Genomic DNA, 21,275 nt, shown 5'->3' with positions numbered 1-21,275 from the left:
AGTGTTGCAAGTCTCACGCTTCTTGCGGGGAGCTTGCAGGGTTCTTTAAAGCTGCTGGAAACAAAGTTGCAGCTTTTCTTGGAGCAGGTCCGCTGTCCTCGGGAGTTTCTTGTCTTTTCGAAGCAGGGGCAGTCCTCAGAGGATGTCGAGGTCGCTGGTCCCTTTGGAAGGCGTCGCTGGAGCAGGATCTTTGGAAGGCAGGAGACAGGCCGGTGAGTTTCTGGAGCCAAGGCAGTTGTCGTCTTCTGGTCTTCCTCTGCAGGGGTTTTCAGCTAGGCAGTCCTTCTTCTTGTAGTTGCAGGAATCTGATTTTCTAGGGTTCAGGGTAGCCCTTAAATACTAAATTTAAGGGCGTGTTTAGGTCTGGGGGGTTAGTAGCCAATGGCTACTAGCCCTGAGGGTGGGTACACCCTCTTTGTGCCTCCTCCCAAGGGGAGGGGGTCACAATCCTAACCCTATTGGGGGAATCCTCCATCTGCAAGATGGAGGATTTCTAAAAGTTAGAGTCACTTCAGCTCAGGACACCTTAGGGGCTGTCCTGACTGGCCAGTGACTCCTCCTTGTTGCTTTCTTTGTTCCCTCCAGCCTTGCCGCCAAAAGTGGGGGCCGTGGCCGGAGGGGGCGGGCAACTCCACTAAGCTGGAGTGCCCTGCTGGGCTGTGACAAAGGGGGGAGCCTTTGAGGCTCACCGCCAGGTGTCACAGTTCCTGCCTGGGGGAGGTGTTAGCATCTCCACCCAGTGCAGGCTTTGTTACTGGCCTCAGAGTGACAAAGGCACTCTCCCCATGGGGCCAGCAACATGTCTCTAGTGTGGCAGGCTGCTGGAACCAGTCAGCCTACACAGATAGTTGGTTAAGTTTCAGGGGGCACCTCTAAGGTGCCCTCTGTGGTGTATTTTACAATAAAATGTACACTGGCATCAGTGTGCATTTATTGTGCTGAGAAGTTTGATACTAAACTTCCCAGTTTTCAGTGTAGCCATTATGGTGCTGTGGAGTTCGTGTTTGACAGACTCCCAGACCATATACTCTTATGGCTACCCTGCACTTACAATGTCTAAGGTTTTGTTTAGACACTGTAGGGGTACCATGCTCATGCACTGGTACCCTCACCTATGGTATAGTGCACCCTGCCTTAGGGCTGTAAGGCCTGCTAGAGGGGTGTCTTACCTATACTGCATAGGCAGTGAGGCTGGCATGGCACCCTGAGGGGAGTGCCATGTCGACTTACTCGTTTTGTCCTCACTAGCACACACAAGCTGGCAAGCAGTGTGTCTGCTGAGTGAGAGGTCTCCAGGGTGGCATAATACATGCTGCAGCCCTTAGAGACCTTCCTTGGCATCAGGGCCCTTGGTACTAGAAGTACCAGTTACAAGGGACTTATCTGAATGCCAGGGTGTGCCAATTGTGGATACAATGGTACATTTTAGGTGAAGGAACACTGGTGCTGGGGCCTGGTTAGCAGGGTCCCAGCACACTTCTCAGTCAAGTCAGCATCAGTATCAGGCAAAAAGTGGGGGGGTAACTGCAACAGGGAGCCATTTCTTTACAGGTGGTATGTTTGGAGGGAATTGTAGAAATTATATGCAATAACCATGTTGGATAATTGCTAGAACCCAAGTGTCTGTAGTGATTTCCTCCCATGCTTTCTAATAATGACCTATTCTTCCCCCCACTGGTGTTGTGTGGAGGGGGTGAGTGACCTGTGAGTCACTGTTTAGTAGTAGGGGCTTTGGGGCTTTGAAATCTTCCTCTATTTCTAGGGAATTGCCCTCCTCTATATTGTCCCCGAAAACCTCCTCTATACTGTCCCTGGTAACTGGACGGTGTGGCTTGTGAGGTGCTGGCTTGTGTGCTTTGACCTCGAAACCCCCCTCGAAAGGGCGTTTTACGGAATGTGCTGTAATTCCCTCTGCTCTGCGGGGAGTAGAGTGCGCCCATGGCTTTGGCAGTGTCCGTATCTTTTTTGAGTTTCTCAATCGCTGTGTCCACTTCTGGACCGAACAGTTCTTTTTCATTAAAAGGCATATTGAGAACTGCTTGTTGAATCTCTGGTTTAAATCCAGACGTTCGGAGCCATGCATGCCTTCTGATAGTTACAGATGTATTAATTGTCCGTGCAGCTGTATCTGCAGCGTCCATGGAGGAGCGGATCTGGTTGTTGGAAATGGTCTGTCCCTCCTCAACCACTTGTTTTGCCCTATTTTGTAAGTCCTTGGGCAGATGTTCAATGAGATGTTGCATCTCGTCCCAGTGGGCTCTGTCATAGCGCGCAAGTAGTGCCTGTGAGTTCGCGATGCGCCACTGGTTTGCAGCTTGTGCTGCGACTCTTTTACCAGCTGCATCGAACTTGCGGCTTTCTTTATCTGGGGGTGGTGCATCTCCAGATGTGTGGGAGTTGGCCCTTGTAGGAAGTTGGCTCTGTATGTGCTATTTCAAAGTAAGGAATAGCATGCACAGAGTCCAAGGGTTCCCCTTAGAGGTAAGATAGTGGCAAAAAGAGATAATACTAATGCTCTATTTTGTGGTAGTGTGGTCGAGCAGTAGGCTTATCCAAGGAGTAGTGTTAAGCATTTGTTGTACATACACATAGACAATAAATGAGGTACACACACTCAGAGACAAATCCAGCCAATAGGTTTTTGTATAGAAAAATATCTTTTCTTAGTTTATTTTAAGAACCACAGGTTCAAATTCTACATGTAATATCTCATTCGAAAGGTATTGCAGGTAAGTACTTTAGGAACTTCAAATCATCAAAATTGCATGTATACTTTTCAAGTTATTCACAAATAGCTGTTTTAAAAGTGGACACTTAGTGCAATTTTCACAGTTCCTAGGGGAGGTAAGTATTTGTTAGGTTAACCAGGTAAGTAAGACACTTACAGGGCTTAGTTCTTGGTCCAAGGTAGCCCACCGTTGGGGGTTCCGAGCAACCCCAAAGTCACCACACCCGCAGCTCAGGGCCGGTCAGGTGCAGAGTTCAAAGTGGTGCCCAAAACACATAGGCTAGAATGGAGAGAAGGGGGTGCCCCGGTTCCGGTCTGCTTGCAGGTAAGTACCCGCGTCTTCGGAGGGCAGACCAGGGGGGTTTTGTAGGGCACCGGGGGGGACACAAGCCCACACAGAAATTTCACCCTCAGCGGCGCGGGGGCGGCCGGGTGCAGTGTAGAAACAAGCGTCGGGTTCGCAATGTTAGTCTATGAGAGATCTCGGGATCTCTTCAGCGCTGCAGGCAGGCAAGGGGGGGGTTCCTCGGGGAAACCTCCACTTGGGCAAGGGAGAGGGACTCCTGGGGGTCACTTCTCCAGTGAAAGTCCGGTCCTTCAGGTCCTGGGGGCTGCGGGTGCAGGGTCTCTCCCAGGTGTCGGGACTTTGGATTCAAAGAGTCGCGGTCAGGGGAAGCCTCGGGATTCCCTCTGCAGGCGGCGCTGTGGGGGCTCAGGGGGGACAGGTTTTGGTACTCACAGTATCAGAGTAGTCCTGGGGTCCCTCCTGAGGTGTCGGTTCTCCACCAGCCGAGTCGGGGTCGCCGGGTGCAGTGTTGCAAGTCTCACGCTTCTTGCGGGGAGCTTGCAGGGTTCTTTAAAGCTGCTGGAAACAAAGTTGCAGCTTTTCTTGGAGCAGGTCCGCTGTCCTCGGGAGTTTCTTGTCTTTTCGAAGCAGGGGCAGTCCTCAGAGGATGTTGAGGTCGCTGGTCCCTTTGGAAGGCGTCGCTGGAGCAGGATCTTTGGAAGGCAGGAGACAGGCCGGTGAGTTTCTGGAGCCAAGGCAGTTGTCGTCTTCTGGTCTTCCGCTGCAGGGGTTTTCAGCTAGGCAGTCCTTCTTCTTGTAGTTGCAGGAATCTAATTTTCTAGGGTTCAGGGTAGCCCTTAAATACTAAATTTAAGGGCGTGTTTAGGTCTGGGGGGTTAGTAGCCAATGGCTACTAGCCCTGAGGGTGGGTACACCCTCTTTGTGCCTCCTCCCAAGGGGAGGGGGTCACAATCCTAACCCTATTGGGGGAATCCTCCATCTGCAAGATGGAGGATTTCTAAAAGTTAAAGTCACTTCAGCTCAGGACACCTTAGGGGCTGTCCTGACTGGCCAGTGACTCCTCCTTGTTGCTTTCTTTGTTCCCTCCAGCCTTGCCGCCAAAAAGTGGGGGCCGTGGCCGGAGGGGGCGGGCAACTCCACTAAGCTGGAGTGCCCTGCTGGGCTGTGACAAAGGGGTGAGCCTTTGAGGCTCACCGCCAGGTGTCACAGCTTCTGCCTGGGGGAGGTGTTAGCATCTCCACCCAGTGCAGGCTTTGTTACTGGCCTCAGAGTGACAAAGGCACTCTCCCCATGGGGCCAGCAACATGTCTCTAGTGTGGCAGGCTGCTGGAACCAGTCAGCCTACACAGATAGTTGGTTAAGTTTCAGGGGGCACCTCTAAGGTGCCCTCTGGGGTGTATTTTACAATGAAATGTACACTGGCATCAGTGTGCATTTATTGTGCTGAGAAGTTTGATACCAAACTTCCCAGTTTTCAGCGTAGCCATTATGGTGCTGTGGAGTTCGTGTTTGACAGACTCCCAGACCATATACTCTTATGGCTACCCTGCACTTACAATGTCTAAGGTTTTGTTTAGACACTGTAGGGGTACCATGCTCATGCACTGGTACCCTCACCTATGGTATAGTGCACCCTGCCTTAGGGCTGTAAGGCCTGCTAGAGGGGTGTCTTACCTATACTGCATAGGCAGTGAGAGGCTGGCATGGCACCCTGAGGGGAGTGCCATGTCGACTTACTCATTTTGTTCTCACTAGCACACACAGGCTTGTAAGCAGTGTGTCTGTGCTGAGTGAGGGGTCTCTAGGGTGGCATAAGACATGCTGCAGCCCTTAGAGACCTTTCCTTGGCATCAGGGCCCTTGGTACTAGAAGTACCAGTTTACAAGGGACTTATCTGAATGCCAGGGTGTGCCAATTGTGGATACAATGGTACATTTTAGGTGAAGGAACACTGGTGCTGGGGCCTGGTTAGCAGGGTCCCAGCACACTTCTCAGTCAAGTCAGCATCAGTATCAGGCAAAAAGTGGGGGGGTAACTGCAACAGGGAGCCATTTCTTTACAGCCCTTTTCCTAGCTGCTCCTACAACGACAGAGTCTGGTGGCAGCTGTGTAGTGATGAAAGCCGGGTCTGTAGGAGGCGCCTTATACTTTTTTTCCACCCTTGGTGTGATTGCCCTACTTTTGACCGGCTCCTTAAAGATGTCTTTTGCGTGCCGGAGCATACCAGGGAGCATAGGCAGGCTTTGGTAGGAGCTGTGGGTGGAGGAGAGTGTGTTGAATAAGAAATCATCCTCGACCTGTTCTGAGTGGAGGCTTACGTTGTGAAATTGTGCTGCTCTAGCCACCACTTGAGAATACGCGGTGCTGTCTTCTGGTGGAGATGGCTTTGTAGGGTATGCCTCCGGACTGTTATCTGACACTGGGGCGTCGTATAGGTCCCATGCGTCCTGATCCTGGTCACCCTGGCTCATGGTGGTGTGAGCTGGGGAGTGTGATGGAGTTTGTGCTGGTGAGACGTTAATCACAGGCGGAGGAGAGGGTGGTGGGGTAACTCTTTTCACCACTTTTGGTTGTGGTGTCTGTTCCGTCTGGAACTCCAACCTTCTCTTTCTCCTAATGGGGGGAAGGGTGCTTATTTTTCCTGTCCCCTGCTGTATGAAGATACGCTTTTGCGTATGGTCCACATCAGTTGCTTGCAGCTCTTCCTCAAACCTATGCTTCTGCATTTGGGAGGTTAGCGAGTGCTCTTCTGTATAAGAGCCTGAAGCTGGGTCGCTTGCAGTTTGTTTCGGCATCGAAACCCTGTCTGCGTGTTTTTTCGGCTCCGAGGTAACTCTTTTCTTTTTCGGGGCCGAAAGCTCTCGGCGTCGATCTGTTTCGGTGCCGCTGTCTCGGCGTCGAGCCGTGTCGGCACCGGTATCTCGGTGTCGAGGCTTGTCTCCAGCACTTTCTCGGTCCCGAGAAGGCTGCGTGCCGGTGTCTCGACCGGAGTCGGACGATCTCGGCACTGTTTGGGCCTTTTTCGGTGCCGACGGTCGGTCACCGAATTTATGGGTCGAGCCATGGCCTGGTGGCAGTGGCGTCCCCTGGGCCTTGTAAATGTTCTTCTGAGTGGATTTCGACGTCTTACTCACGGTTTGTGTATCGTCGAATCCTTCGGAGTCTGAGTCTTGGATCGAGAAGGTACCTTCCTCTTCCTGTTCCTCGAACTCCCGTTGGGCTGTCGGTGCGGACGCCATCTGAAGTCTTCTGGCTCGACGGTCTCGGAGTGTTTTTCGGGACCGGAACGCACGACAGGCCTCGCAGGTGTCTTCGCTGTGCTCAGGTGACAGGCACAGGTTGCAGACCAAGTGTTGGTCTGTGTAAGGGTATTTATTGTGGCATTTGGGGCAGAAACGGAACGGGGTCCGTTCCATCGGCGTTCTTCAGCACAAGGTCGGGCCGACCAGGCCCCGACGGAGGATCGAAAAACTACCCCGAAGGGCACCGGAGCTCTTCGATCTTCGATGCGGTGTGGAATCTAAGTACGCCGATCCCGAACGCAACAATACCGACGAAAATCTTCCGAAATTAGCTAATTTTCCGTTCCGAAACTCGGAGCGACAGGAACACGTCCGAACCCGATGGCGGAAAAAAAACAATCGAGGATGGAGTCGACGCCCATGCGCAATGGAGACAAAAGGAGGAGTCACTCGGTCCGTGACTCGAAAGACTTCTTCGAAGAAAAACAACTTGTAACACTCCGGCCCAACACCAGATGGCGAGCTATTGCAGAACATGCGTATCTACAGCGACAGATGCCATCGAACACACAATTACAACAAACAGGTACTCAGCATTAACTTACAAGACCAATCTTCAGACTTAAGATGAGTATAGGGGAAGGGTCCTAAGTCACCACTACAGGTCACCTCGGTGACATTGGGGCTGCCGGGTGAAGTGGTTTAGCTCAGCATCGGGTGCCCCGTTAGAGTGAATGGGGGATCAGTCCAGTCAGAAAGGGACTGCAGGCAGGGACTGGAAGGCCACGTTGGGTGAACCACCAAGGGGGTTCAGTTCTTACAATGCTCGGAGATGTGTGAACAGCAGTGGTCCTGTTCTCCTTGCTCAGGGCGGGGTGCAGAGGTGGTGTGGACTGTCAGGTTTCCGTAACTGGTTGTAGTCGCAGTAGAGAGGGAGCCTGCACAAAAGCTAAAGGCACCACTTGAAGGTCGTTGTGGGTAAACCCACAATGGGCTTTGGGGCTCCACTTCAATCCGGACGATGGAGCACATGTGTAGCGGTGCTGTCTGTGATCAGGTTTTGAAAGTCCCAAATACTTGCTTGGGAGGCTGCAAGATGCAGGGAAGCAGCTATGCTGCTCCACGGGAGTTCCTGGTTCTTAGTTGAAGTCTGACAGTCCTCCTGGGTTTCTGGAGGCACAAGCAGCTTGCAGGACGAGTCAGCTTTGGCAAGATAGTCGAAGTCAGCAGGCAGGCTGGCAGAGTTGATGTTGAGGCTTTCACTAGTCTTCAGTTCTCACTTTTGCATCTGGGGAGTGTACCTCTTCAGATCAGAAGGACTAGATTTCCTGGTTCCAAGGGACTGAATTTAAGAGCATTTAAAGGAGTGTATAGTATTTAATGGGTTACTTACACCTAGGAGCACTATGCCCCCTATATAGCCACTTCCTGTGGGAAGTGGGCATTACCCTCACCCTGGTTCTTAGCTCTGCAATCACCAAGATGGCAGACTTTCAAAAGATGTGTCCACATCGGGCAGTTCACTTTAGGGGTGGGACTAGCTTGAGTGGTGGGCATGCCTCTCTGACTACTAATTTTCCCACCTGTCCGGGTGCCAGATGGGTCCTGCGAAAGAAGAAGGGGGAGGAGAAGGGGGGGGGGGGGGGGGGGGGGGGGGGCTTTAGCATTTCTCCTCTGAAAGGAGCCAGATCTGCATACCAAGGGCTGTGGGCTTCTTTGAAACCCCCAGCCTTGGAAATGCAGATCTGCACGTAAACACCTCTCCCAGAGCAGGCTTTGTTCCTGACAGCCCCAGAGCAAAGGCTTTTGCCCCTGGGGGTCAGAAGCATGTCTGGTGGTGGCAGGCTGGCTAACACTAGTCAGTCATCACACCGGTACTTTGAAGGTTTTCAGGGGGCACCTCTAAGGTGCCCCCTGAGGGCATGTATTAATAAATCCATCACTAGAATCAGTGAGGTTTTATTTAAACAAGATGTTTGATACCAAACATCCCTATTTTCAGTGAAGCCATCATGTAACTGGGTAACTCGTACTGACCATTGTCCAGCACATGTACTTAAAACGGTTTCCTGTTCAGTGACCATGTCTAAGAATCGACAAAGACATAGCAGGGGCATATTTGCTCTTGCAGATATGTCCTGACATGTAATATAATGCACCCGGACGTAGGGCTGTAAGGCCTTCCGTAGAGGTGACTTACATATATTGCATGCAGTGTTAGGGAACAGGGCATATAGGCTGTGTGCCATGTCGTGTGTCCACTTTTGGCTGCACCAAGACATGCAGGCTGCAATAGTGGTCTGCATGTGCTAGGTGAAGGGTCCCTGAGTGTAGCACAATCATGCTGCAGCCCTTGGGGACCCTCTTTGGAACCCCTGCCCTAGGTATCAGGGGTACCATTTACAAGGGACTTACAGGGGGACAACGGTATTGCCATTTCAGGAACAACTGCAAAGTTTTAGGAAAAAAGATCTGGCAATGAGGATTTGGTTATCAGGAACTCAGTGTATTTTCAGTCAAAATTGCATGAATTACCAGGCAAAAAGTAGGGCTGAACATGTCAAAAAGGAGCACTGTAAGGAAATGCCTCCTTGGCATGGTTACCCCCTGACTTTTTGCCTTTGCGGATGCTATGTTTTAAATTGAAAGTGTGCTGAGGCCTGCTAACCAGGCCCCAGCACCAGTGTTCTTTCCCTAACCTGTACTTTTGATTCCACAATTGGCACACCCTGCCCTCCAGATAAGTCCCTTGTAACTGGTACCTCCGGTACCAAGGGCCCTGATGCCAGGGAAGGTCTCTAAGGGCTGCAGCATGTATTATGCCACCCTGGAGACCCCTCACTCAGCACAGACACACTGCTTACCAGCTTGTGTGTGCTAGTGAGAACAAAATGAGTAAGTCGACATGGCACTCCCCTCAGGGTGCCATGCCAGCCTCTCACTGCCTATGCAGTATAGGTAAGACACCCCTCTAGCAGGCCTTACAGCCCTAAGGCAGGGTGCACTATACCATAGGTGAGGGCACCAGTGCATGAGCACTGTGCCCCTACAGTGTCTAAGCAAAACCTTAGACATTGTAAGTGCAGGGTAGCCATAAGAGTATATGGTCTGGGAGTCTGTCAAACACGAACTCCACAGCACCATAATGGCTACACTGAAAACTGGGAAGTTTGGTATCAAACTTCTCAGCACAATAAATGTACACTGATGCCAGTGTACATTTTATTGTAAAATACACCACAGAGGGCACCTTAGAGGTGCCCCCTGAAACCTAACCGACTATCTGTGTAGGCTGACTGGTTCCAGCAGCCTGCCACACTAGAGACATGTTGCTGGCCCCATGGGGAGAGTGCCTTTGTCACTCTGAGGCCAGTAACAAAGCCTGCACTGGGTGGAGATGCTAACACCTCCCCCAGGCAGGAGCTGTAACACCTGGCGGTGAGCCTCAAAGGCTCACCCCTTTGTCACAGCACCGCAGGACACTCCAGCTAGTGGAGTTGCCCGCCCCCTCCGGCCCCGGCCCCCACTTTTGGCGGCAAGGCCGGAGAAAATAATGAGAATAACAAGGAGGAGTCACTGGCCAGTCAGGACAGCCCCTAAGGTGTCCTGAGCTGAGGTGACTCTAACTTTTAGAAATCCTCCATCTTGCAGATGGAGGATTCCCCCAATAGGATTAGGGATGTGACCCCCTCCCCTTGGGAGGAGGCACAAAGAGGGTGTACCCACCCTCAGGGCTAGTAGCCATTGGCTACTAACCCCCCAGACCTAAACACGCCCTTAAATTTAGTATTTAAGGGCTTCCCTGAACCTAAAGATTTAGATTCCTGCAACTACAAGAAGAAGGACTGCTGAGCTGAAAGACCCCTGCAGAGGAAGACCAGAAGACACCAACTGCCTTGGCCCCAGACTTACCGGCCTGTCTCCTGCCTTCCAAAGAACCCTGCTCCAGCGACGCTTTCCAAGGGACCAGCGACCTCTGAATCCTCCGAGGGCTGCCCTGCTTCTAAAAAGACAAGAAACTCCCGAGGACAGCGGCACTGCTCCAAAAGAACTGCAACTTTGTTACAAGGAGCAGATTTAAAGACCCCTGCAACTCCCCGCAAGAAGCGTGAGACTTGCAACACTGCACCCGGCGACCCCGACTCGACTGGTGGAGAACAACCAACTCAGGGAGGACCCTCCGGCGACTCTACGACTGTGAGTAACCAAAGTTGTCCCCCCTGAGCCCCCACAGCGACGCCTGCAGAGGGAATCCCCAGGCTCCCCCTGACCGCGACTTTCTGAACTCCATTTCCCGACGGCTGGGAAAGACCCTGCACCCGCAGCCCCCAGCCCCTAAAGAAACGGAACTTCTGTGCAGGAGTGACCCCCAGGAGGCCCTCTCCCTTGCCCAGGTGGTGGCTACCCCGAGGAGCCCCGCCCCTTGCCTGCCTGCGACGCTGAAGAGATCCCTTGATCTCTCATTGACTTCCATTGAAAACCCGACGCGTGTTTGCACACTGCACCCGGCCGCCCCCGAGCTGCTGAGGGTGTACTTTTTGTGCTAATTTGTGTCCCCCCCCCGGTGCCCTACAAAACCCCCCTGGTCTGCCCTCCGAAGACACGGGTACTTACCTGCTGGCAGACTGGAACCGGGGCACCCCCTTCTCTCCATTGAAGCCTATGTGTTTTGGGGCACCTCTTTGACCTTTGCACCTGACCGGCCCTGAGCTGCTGGTGTGATAACTTTGGTGTTGCTCTGAACCCCCAACGGTGGGCTACCTTGGACCAAAAACTAAAACCTGTAAGTGACTTACTTACCTGTGAAAATTAACAATAACTTACCTCCCCCAGGAACTGTGAAAATTGCACTGTGTCCACTTTTAAAACAGCTTATTGTGTTTTATGTACAAAGTATACATGCTAAAGTAATGATTCAAAGTTCCTAGAGTACTTACCTGCAATACCTTTCAAATGAGATGTTACATGTAAAATTTGAACCTGTGGTTCTTAAAATAAACTAAGAAAATATATTTTTCTATAACAAAACCTATTGGCTGGATTTGTCTGAGTGTGTGTACCTCATTTATTGTCTATGTGTATGTACAACAAATGCTTAACACTACTCCTTGGATAAGCCTACTGCTCGACCACACTACCACAAAATAGAGCATTAGTATTATCTCTTTTTACCACTATTTTACCTCTAAGGGGAACCCTTGGACTCTGTGCATGCTATTCCTTACTTTGAAATAGCACATACAGAGCCAACTTCCTACAAGCACTGTCCTATATCCCCCCCACACAAAAAAACCAAAAGATAACGAGACAAACCTTTCCCAAAAGAGACTTCAATGACTAAGTGAAAAACCTAGAAAGACCATCTGCATTGGCGTGGTCAGTCCCAGGTCTCTGTTTCAATGTAAAGTCCATTCCCTGTAGGTAGATGGACCACCTCAACAGTTTGGGGCTTTCACCTGTCATTTGCATCAGCCATCTGAGAGGCCAGTGGTCAGTTTGAACAAGGAAGTAAGAACCAAACAGGAATGGTCTCACCTTCTTCAGGGACCTGACCACAGCAAAGGCTTCCCTCTCAATGGCACTCCAAAGGGGACTAATCTCCTGCTAATGAAAGCAACAGGTGAGTCACAGCCATCACCATTGGTTTGGGATAGGACCACTCCTATACCTTGTTCAGAAGCATCTGCCTGCACTATGAACTGCTTAGAATAATCTGGAGCTTTCAGAATGGGTGCTGAGCGCATTGCTCCTTCAGAGTGTCAAAGGCCTTCAAACAGCTCACTGTCCAGTTTACTTTCTTTGGCATTTTCTTGGAGGTCAGGTCTGTGAGGTACCACAATAGTACCAAACCCTTCACAAATATCCTATAATACCCAGTCAACTCAACAAATGCTCTGACCTTGGTCAGGGTGGTTGGAGCTTATGGTCCAGAACTGTCTGGATCTTGGGATGTAGTGGTTGAACTTGGCCTCCACCTACAAGGTGACCCAAGTATGGGACCTTGTCGTGATAGTGAGTGTAGGAAGTTGGCTTTGTATGCACTATTTCAAAGTAAGGAATAGTATGCACAGAGTCCAAGGGTTCCCCTTAGAGGTAAGATAGTGGCAAAAAGAGATAATACTAATGCTCTATTTTGTGGTAGTGTGGTCGAGCAGTAGGCTTATCAAAGCAGTAGTGTTAAGCATTTGTTGTACATACACGCAGGCAATAAATGAGGAACACACACTCAGAGACAATTCCAGGCCAATAGGTTTTTGTATAGAAAAATATATTTTCTTAGTTTATTTTAAGAACCACAGGTTCAAATTCTACCTGTAATATCTCATTTGAAAGGTATTGCAGGTAAGTACTTTTTTGTTACATAAAACAAATATAGCTATTTCAAAAGTGGACACTTAGTGCAATTTTCAACAGTTCCTGGGGGAGGTAAGTATTTGTTAGTTTTTGCAGGTAAGTAAACCACCTACGGGGTTCACGTTTGGGTCCAAGGTAGCCCACCGTTGGGGGTTCAGAGCAACCCCAAAGTTACCACACCAGCAGCTCAGGGCCGGTCAGGTGCAGAGTTCAAAGTGGTGCCCAAAACACATGGGCTTCAATGGAGAAGGGGGTGCCCCGGTTCCAGTCTGCCAGCAGGTAAGTACCCGCGTCTTCGGAGGGCAGACCAGGGGGGTTTTGTAGGGCACAGGGGGGGACACAAGTCCACACAGAAAGTACACCCTCAGCAGCGCGGGGGCGGCCGGGTGCAGTGTGCAAACAAGCGTCAGGTTTGTAATAGGAATCAATGGGAGACCAAGGGATCTCTTCAGCGGTGCAGGCAGGCAAGGGGGGGGGGGCTCCTCTGGGTAGCCACCACCTGGGCAAGGGAGAGGGCCTCCTGGGGGTCACTCCTGCACTGGAGTTCCGATCCTTCAGGTCCTGGGGGCTGCGGGTGCAGGGTCTTTTCCAGACGTCGGGATCTGGGAGTCAGGCAGTCGCGGTCAGGGGGAGCCTCGGGATTCCCTCTGCAGGCGTCGCTGTGGGGGCTCAAGAGGGACAGCTTTGGTTACTCACAGTCTCTGAGTCGCCGGAGGGTCCTCCCTGAAGTGTTGTTTCTCCACCAGTCGAATCGGGGTTGCCGGGTGCAGGGTTGCAAGTCTCACGCTTCTGGCGGGAAACGCTGTTGCCTTTAAGTTGCTCCTTTAGAAACAAAGTTGCAGTCTTGGGTGAACAGGGCGCTGTTCTCAGGAGTTTCTTGGTCCTTTTAGAGCAGGGCAGTCCTCTGAGGATTCAGAGGTCGCTGGTCCTGGGGAAAGTGTCGCTGGAGTAGTTTTCTTCCGAAGGGGGGAGACAGGCCGGTAGAGCTGGGGCCAAGGCAGTTGGTGTCTCCGTCTTCTCTGAAGGGTTTTTCAGCTCAGCAGTCCTCTTCTTCTTAGGTTGCAGGAATCTGACTTCCTAGGTTCAGGGGAGCCCTTAAATACTAAATTTAAGGGCGTGTTTAGGTCTGGGGGGTTAGTAGCCAATGGCTACTAGCCCTGAGGGTGGGTACACCCTCTTTGTGCCTCCTCCCAAGGGGAGGGGGTCACATTCCTATCCCTATTGGGGGAATCCTCCATCTGCAAGATGGAGGATTTCTGAAAGTTAGAGTCACTTCAGCTCAGGACACCTTAGGGGCTGTCCTGACTGGCCAGTGACTCCTCCTTGTTATTCTCATTATTTCCTCCGGCCTTGCCGCCAAAAGTGGGGCCGTGGCCGGAGGGGGCGGGCAACTCCACTAGCTGGAGTGCCCTGTGGTGCTGGAACAAAGGGTGTGAGCCTTTGAGGCTCACGGCCAGGTGTTACAGCTCCTGCCTGGGGGAGGTGATAGCATCTCCACCCAGTGCAGGCTTTGTTACTAGCCACAGAGTGACAAAGGCACTCTCCCCATGTGGCCAGCAACAGGTCTCGAGTGTGGCAGGCTGCTAAAACCAGTCAGTCTACATAGGTAGTTGGTTAAGGTTTCAGGGGGCACCTCTAAGGTGCCCTCTGGGGTGTATTTTACAATAAAATGTACACTGGCATCAGTGTGCATTTATTGTGCTGAGAAGTTTGATACCAAACTTCCCAGTTTTCAGTGTAGCCATTCGGGTGCTGTGGAGTCCGTGTTTGACAGACTCCCAGACCATATACTCTTATGGCTACTGTAGGAAGTTGGCTCTGTATGTGCTATTTCAAAGTAAGGAATAGCATGCACAGAGTCCAAGGGTTACCCTTAGAGGTAAAATAGTGGTAAAAAGAGATAATACTAATGCTCTATTTTGTGGTAGTGTGGTCGAGCAGTAGGCTTATCCAAGGAGTAGTGTTAAGCATTTGCTGTACATACACATAGACAATAAATGAGGAACACACACTCAGAGACAAATCCAGCCAATAGGTTTTGTTATAGAAAAATATCTTTTCTTAGTTTATTTTAAGAACCACAGGTTCAAATTTTACATGTAATAGCTCTTTTGAAAGGTATTGCAGGTAAGTACTCTAGGAACTTTGAATCATTACTTTAGCATGTATACTTTTTACATAAAACACAATAAGCTGTTTTAAAAGTGGACACTTAGTGCAATTTTCACAGTTCCTGGGGGAGGTAAGTTATTGTTAGTTTCAACAGGTAAGTAAGGCACTTACAGGTCTCAGTTTTTGGTCCAAGGTAGCCCACCGTTGGGGGTTCAGAGCAACCCCAAAGTTATCACACCAGCAGCTCAGGGCCGGTCAGGTGCGAAGGTCAAAGAGGTGCCCAAAACACAGGCTATAATGGAGAGAGGGGGGTGCCCCGGTTCCAGTCTGCCAGCAGGTAAGTACCCGCGTCTTCGGAGAGCAGACCAGGGGGGTTTTGTAGGGCACCGGGGGGGGGGGGGGGACACAAAGTAGCACAGAAAGTACACCCTCAGCAGCGCGGGGGCGGCCGGGTGCAGTGTGCAAACACGCGTCGGGTTTCCTTCAGGTTTCAATGGGAGACCAAGGGGTCTCTTCAGCGATGCAGGCAGGCAAGGGGGGGGGCTCCTCGGGGTAGCCACCACCTGGGCAAGGGAGAGGGCCTCCTGGGGGTCACTCCTGCACAGAAGTTCCGTTTCTTTAGGGGCTGGGGGCTGCGGGTGCAGGGTCTTTTCCAGCCGTCGGGAAATGGAGTTCAGACAGTCGCGGTCAGGGGGAGCCTGGGGATTCCCTCTGCAGGTGTCGCTGTGGGGGCTCAGGGGGGGACAACTTTGGTTACTCACAGTCGTAGAGTCGACGGAGGGTCCTCCCTGAGTTGGTTGTTCTCCACCAGTCGAGTCGGGGTCGCCGGGTGCAGTGTTGCAAGTCTCACGCTTCTTGCAGGGAGTTGCAGGGGTCTTTAAATCTGCTCCTTGTAACAAAGTTGCAGTTCTTTTGGAGCAGTGCCGCTGTCCTCGGGAGTTTCTTGTCTTTTTCGAAGCAGGGCAGTCCTCAGAGGATTCAGAGGTCGCTGGTCCCTTGGAAAGCGTCGCTGGAGCAGGTTTCTTTGGAAGGCAGGAGACAGGCCGGTATGTCTGGGGCCAAGGCAGTTGGTGTCTTCTGTTCTTCCTCCGCAGGGGTTTGTCAGCTCGGCAGTCCTTCTTCTTGTAGTTGCAGGAATCTAAAATCTTAGGTTCAGGGAAGCCCTTAAATACAAAATTTAAGGGCGTGTTTAGGTCTGGGGGGTTAGTAGCCAATGGCTACTAGCCCTGAGGGTGAGTACACCCTCTTTGTGCCTCCTCCCAAGGGGAGGGGGTCACATCCCTAATCCTATTGGGGGAATCCTCCATCTGCAAGATGGAGGATTTCTAAAAGTTAGAGTCACTTCAGCTCAGGACACCTTAGGGGCTGTCCTGACTGGCCAGTGACTCCTCCTTGTTATTCTCATTATTTTCTCCGGCCTTGCCGCCAAAAGTGGGGGCCGTGGCCGGAGGGGGCGGGCAACTCCACTAGCTGGAGTGTCCTGCGGTGCTGGCACAAAGGGGTGAGCCTTTGAGTCTCACCGCCAGGTGTGACAGCTCCTGCCTGGGGGAGGTATTAGCATCTCCACCCAGTGCAGGCTTTGTTACTGGCCTCAGAGTGACAAAGGCACTCTCCCCATGGGGCCAGCAACATGTCTCTAGTGTGGCAGGCTGCTGGAACCAGTCAGCCTACACAGATAGTTGGTTAAGGTTTCAGGGGGCACCTCTAAGGTGCCCTCTGGGGTGTATTTTACAATAAAATGTACACTGGCATCAGTGTGCATTTATTGTGCTGAGAAGTTTGATACCAAACTTCCCAGTTTTCAGTGTAGCCATTATGGTGCTGTGGAGTTCGTGTAAAACAGACTCCCAGACCATATACTCTTATGGCTACCCTGCACTTACAATGTCTAAGGTATTGCTTAGACACTGTAGGGGCACAGTGCTCATGCACTGGTGCCCTCACCTATGGTATAGTGCACCCTGCCTTAGGGCTGTAAGGCCTGCTAGAGGGGTGACTTATCTAAACCTGCATAGGCAGTGAGAGGCTGGCATGGCACCCTGAGGGGAGTGCCATGTCGACTTACTCGTTTTGTTCTCACCAGCACACACAAGCTGGCAAGCAGGGTGTCTGTGCTGAGTGAGGGGGCTCCAGGGTGGCATAAGATATGCTGCAGCCCTTAGAGACCATCCTTGGCATCAGGGCCCTTGGTACCAGGGGTACCATTTACAAGGGACTTATCTGGATGCCAGGGTGTGCCAATTGTGGATACAAAAGTACAGGTTAGGGAAAGAACACTGGTGCTGGGGCCTGGTTAGCAGGCCTCAGCACACTTTCAATTCAAAAGATAGCATCAGCAAAGGCAAAAAGTCAGGGGGTAACCATGCCAAGGAGGCATTTCCTTACAGGTGGGATGTATAAACACCCTACTGTGGTGTATGTGGTATATCCTGGGCCCAGGTCACTTATGTATGAAGTCCACACACTAGCTACATTAGTATGTGTCTTATTCCTTGTATTATAGCTTCATTACTTTGAGGTGGACCTCACAAGAAGGAACCAACAAACTAATTACTGTGTTGTCTTTCTTATTGCTTCAACTTCATCTCCACCTCCTCTGTGCAGACCCACATCTAGCCACTTCTTTGCAGACCCCATAAAGTCATACTATAGTGTTTGATATTTTGGGACTCCCCTTTCACCACCTCAATTGGTGTGGAAGCCCATCGTGCTTGTAGTAGCACTATCTCCTGGACCTGATAATAAACACACAGTCTTTGAAGAGACAAGGATATTGGGGTGAGTACACTTAATAGCACCTATCCCTCCTGCTTATCTGTGCTACACGTCATGCTTAAGTACTGCTACAAACCTCGGAAAAGCAGGAGCCACCACCCTCAATCACCAGAATTAGCTTTGTACCTCCCAACAGGTAGAAAAGCACTATATAAATGACAACACAAACTAACATTTTTGAGCAGATGATCTGCAATGCCATATCACATTTCATTGCATTTTCACTGAGCCACATTCATTATCCAGCTCTTTAATTCAACGGAGATTTACAACCCTGCATCATTTACCTGCGAATAATGGAGGCTTAATGATTACAAGCAAGATGTGGGCTGTACCTTGAGGAGAAGGAGTGGGATCCAGCCCAAACCCAGACCATAACTGAGATGGGTTGGCTATTAATAAAGGTGGTGGAGGGGGGGCGCCACTGAGCCTTGTAGATAAATGTAGTTGGAGAATGTATTATACAGATATAATAGCTATTTAATACTATGCAGGCTAGGACAGATTAGGAAAGGAGTAAATGCTGCAACACCAACTTCCTGACCCTCATTTTGGCCTAAGCTACCCTTGCAACAAATTTTATTCAGTATCAGTAATGAAGACTTTACTCTGCAAAGGTGAGTCTGAAGAGTTCCACGAGGGAGAAAAATAATATTAAGTATGGTAAACTCCTGCCTAAAAGGAGGTGAGGGTTATAGCCCTAGAGTGAAGTGATGATATAACAACCTCCCTCCCATACCATCAACCTGGTGAAGTTCTGTAAACACCTCAGAAAAGGGAAGCATTGGAGGTCATTTCCAGTTTATGAGATACTGGTTCTTTAATCCAGTACTCAAACTTTGCCAGAAGGAGGCACGTCCGTCCTTATCCCAGCAAGGGATATAAATGTGACAGTGTAGTGACCCAATTCCTGATCAAGTAAACCTGAACAAGAATTATTTCTAAAGGTTAAAGCAATGCAGAAGATTTAGTAGAAGAATTTGAGAAAAACAAAGCCTCTTGAGTGTTATGATGCTGATCTTTATGGAAAGCTACAGGCTGCCCTTGTTTATTGTTGAGCACAACCAAAATATGTAGAAATTAAATTACAATAAATAGATTTAAAAATACAACCTTTTGTGTTGTAAACCTACATGGAACATCTCTATATAGAGACAGAAAAAGAAGTTCACCATTAGTCAAAGTAGGAATTGCAAAGATAAGCTGGAGTCTACTAGCCTACATATTTTGTGCATGTTCTATCCTGTGAGAAGCATGGTGAGAACTGAAACTGCTACACCCAATGTTCACAAATAATAATGATGGAAGGCCTGGATAATAAAAAAAAGTTGAGAGATAAGCAACATTCAGGTACGAGATGGAATAACTGCACATCAGTTTCATACAAAATAACCTGCCTGTAATTGAGGTGGCAACAGGTGCTCTGCCTTCTCCAACTGATTGTCTGCAGAGTAAAGTATTGTATATGGACCACACTAAAATGTGGTTTCTTCAGCAACAGTCAGATTAACAACAAGCTACCATAACTGAAAAAGGGCAGCTTGCTTGATGAAGTCACATAACTTGGATTCAATGAGGGCACTCTTTCCTTTCTCCACAAGGATAGTGGAATGGATGCTGTCTTTAAAGCAGTAGCCGGCAAAGGTTTCCAAAAGTAAAAAAAATAGTAGCAAAATAAAAAAGGAATACAAAACAATGGAAATAAACAATTTAACTTACCCTAGCAGAATCAACAGTTTCCAGCTTTTTGACTTTCCGTTCCAGTAGGCTGAAAATTCTCTGCACAGCTTGTGAATGACTGGCTTCAGAAAAGACACTGCTGCAGCCCTGGACAAGAGCTTGGCACACTACTTGAAATGCTACTTTTTGCTGTATGCCTCTTTCCTGGTTATCAGCAGTCTGTACTAGGTCCTCAACCTCCAAAATGACAAGACAAAGGGTAGCAGTTATACCTCTGAAAGTATCATCAGGCAATCAAATTGGTGCAAACACTCTACATTAGCAGAATATTCCAACACCAGCAGCACATTAAAAAGGCAGAGTAGCTAAAAAAAAAATTGAAATTGAATCAGTGATTGCATCTATGTAGTGCTTACCTCCATTGACGAGACACTAAAGTGCTCTGCATAGGGCTGCACACTACTCCAGAACCCAAGTACTTCTTGTGTTCCTGCAAATCCCATGCATTCATTCTATTTTTGCATGGTATAGTTAGCTAACAGTTTGTGTCAAATGTTAGTTGACTGGATAAAACACATTAAGAAAAGTCATTCAAAATTGATATGGAAAATCTCACTTACCCAGTGTACATCTGTTCGTGGCATGAGACGCTGCAGATTCACATGCTGTGCACATCCCGCCATCTAGTGTTGGGCTCGGAGTGTTACAAGTTGTTTTACTTTGAAGAAGTCTTTTTCGAGTCACGAGATCGAGGGACTCCTCCCTTTTCGTCTCCATTGCGCATGGGCGTCTACTCCATCTTAGATTGTTTTCCCCGCAGAGGGTCAGGTAGGAATTGTGTATATAGTAATAGTGCCCATGCAATGGAGTAAATATGTATGTACATAATGTGTTTAAAAAGAATATATTAACAAATTTACAAATGTACAAGTCTAATTTTTTCTCAACTTAAAACGGGTACAGGCTCCCGGGGAGGTGGGAGGGCGCATGTGAATCTGCAGCGTCTCATGCCACGAACAGATGTACACTGGGTAAGTGACATTTTCCGTTCGATGGCATGTGTAGCTGCAGATACACATGCTGTGCATAGACTAGTAAGCAGTTATTTCCCCAAAAGCGGTGGTTCAGCCTGTAGGAGTTGAAGTTGTTTGAAATAAAGTCTGCAATACTGCTTGTCCTACTGTGGCTTGCTGTGTTGTAAACACATCCATGCAGTAATGTTTGGTAAATGTATGAGGCGTAGACCATGTGGCTGCCTTACATATTTCAGTCATTGGTATGTTTCCGAGAAAGGCCATCGTAGCACCTTTCTTTCTAGTTGAGTGTGCCTTTTGGTGTAATAGGCAGTTCTCTTTTTGCTTTTATATAACAGATTTGAATACATTTAACTATCCATCTGGCAATGCCTTGTTTGGATACTGGATTCCCTGTATGAGGTTTTTGGAATGCAATGAACAATTGTTTTGTTTTGCAAATTTGTTTTGTTCTATCTATGTAGTACATTAGTGCCCTTTTAATGTCTAATGTATGTAATGCGCTCTCAGCTACCGAATCTGGTTCTGGAAAGAATACTGGGAGTTCCACTGTTTGATTTAAGCGGAACGGTGATATGACTTTAGGTAAGAATTTAGGATTTGTTCGTAGAACTACTTTATGCTTATGTATCTGAATAAAGGGTTCTTGTATAGTAAATGCTTGTATTTCACTTACTCTTCTGAGAGATGTGATAGCTATCAGAAAAGCTAATTTCCATGTTAAGTACTGTATGTCACATGAGTGCATGGGTTCAAAAGGTGGACCCATAAGTCGTGTTAAGACAATGTTGATATTCCACGAAGGAACTGGTGGTGTTCGTGGTGGGATAATTCTTTTCAGACCTTCCATAAATGCTTTTATGACTGGGACCCTGAATAATGAAGTTGAGTGCGTAATTTGCAGATAAGCTGAAATTGCGGTGAGATGTATTTTAATAGATGAAAAAGCTAACTTTGACTTTTGTAAGTGCAGTAGGTAGCTGACGATGTCTTTAGCAGATGCGTGTAATGGTTGAATTTGATTATTATGGCAGTAATAAACA

General features: G+C 49.2%; 1 protein-coding gene across 1 annotated transcript in view; it reads right to left on the bottom strand.

Moving 5' to 3' along the window:
- Positions 1-21,275, bottom strand: part of HEATR1 (HEAT repeat containing 1) — a 710,058-nt gene that overhangs the window by 472,718 nt on the left and 216,065 nt on the right. Inside the window, exon 17 of the mRNA XM_069234483.1 lies at positions 19,238-19,435. Within this exon, the coding sequence (XP_069090584.1) occupies positions 19,238-19,435 (198 nt within the window). The remainder of the gene's footprint in view (positions 1-19,237; positions 19,436-21,275) is intronic.

Source organism: Pleurodeles waltl, chromosome 5 (assembly GCF_031143425.1).
Source record: "Pleurodeles waltl isolate 20211129_DDA chromosome 5, aPleWal1.hap1.20221129, whole genome shotgun sequence".
Taxonomy (NCBI): domain Eukaryota; kingdom Metazoa; phylum Chordata; class Amphibia; order Caudata; family Salamandridae; genus Pleurodeles; species Pleurodeles waltl.
Note: the sequence above shows the minus strand (reverse complement) of the source record. Positions and strands in the feature narration are given on the sequence as shown.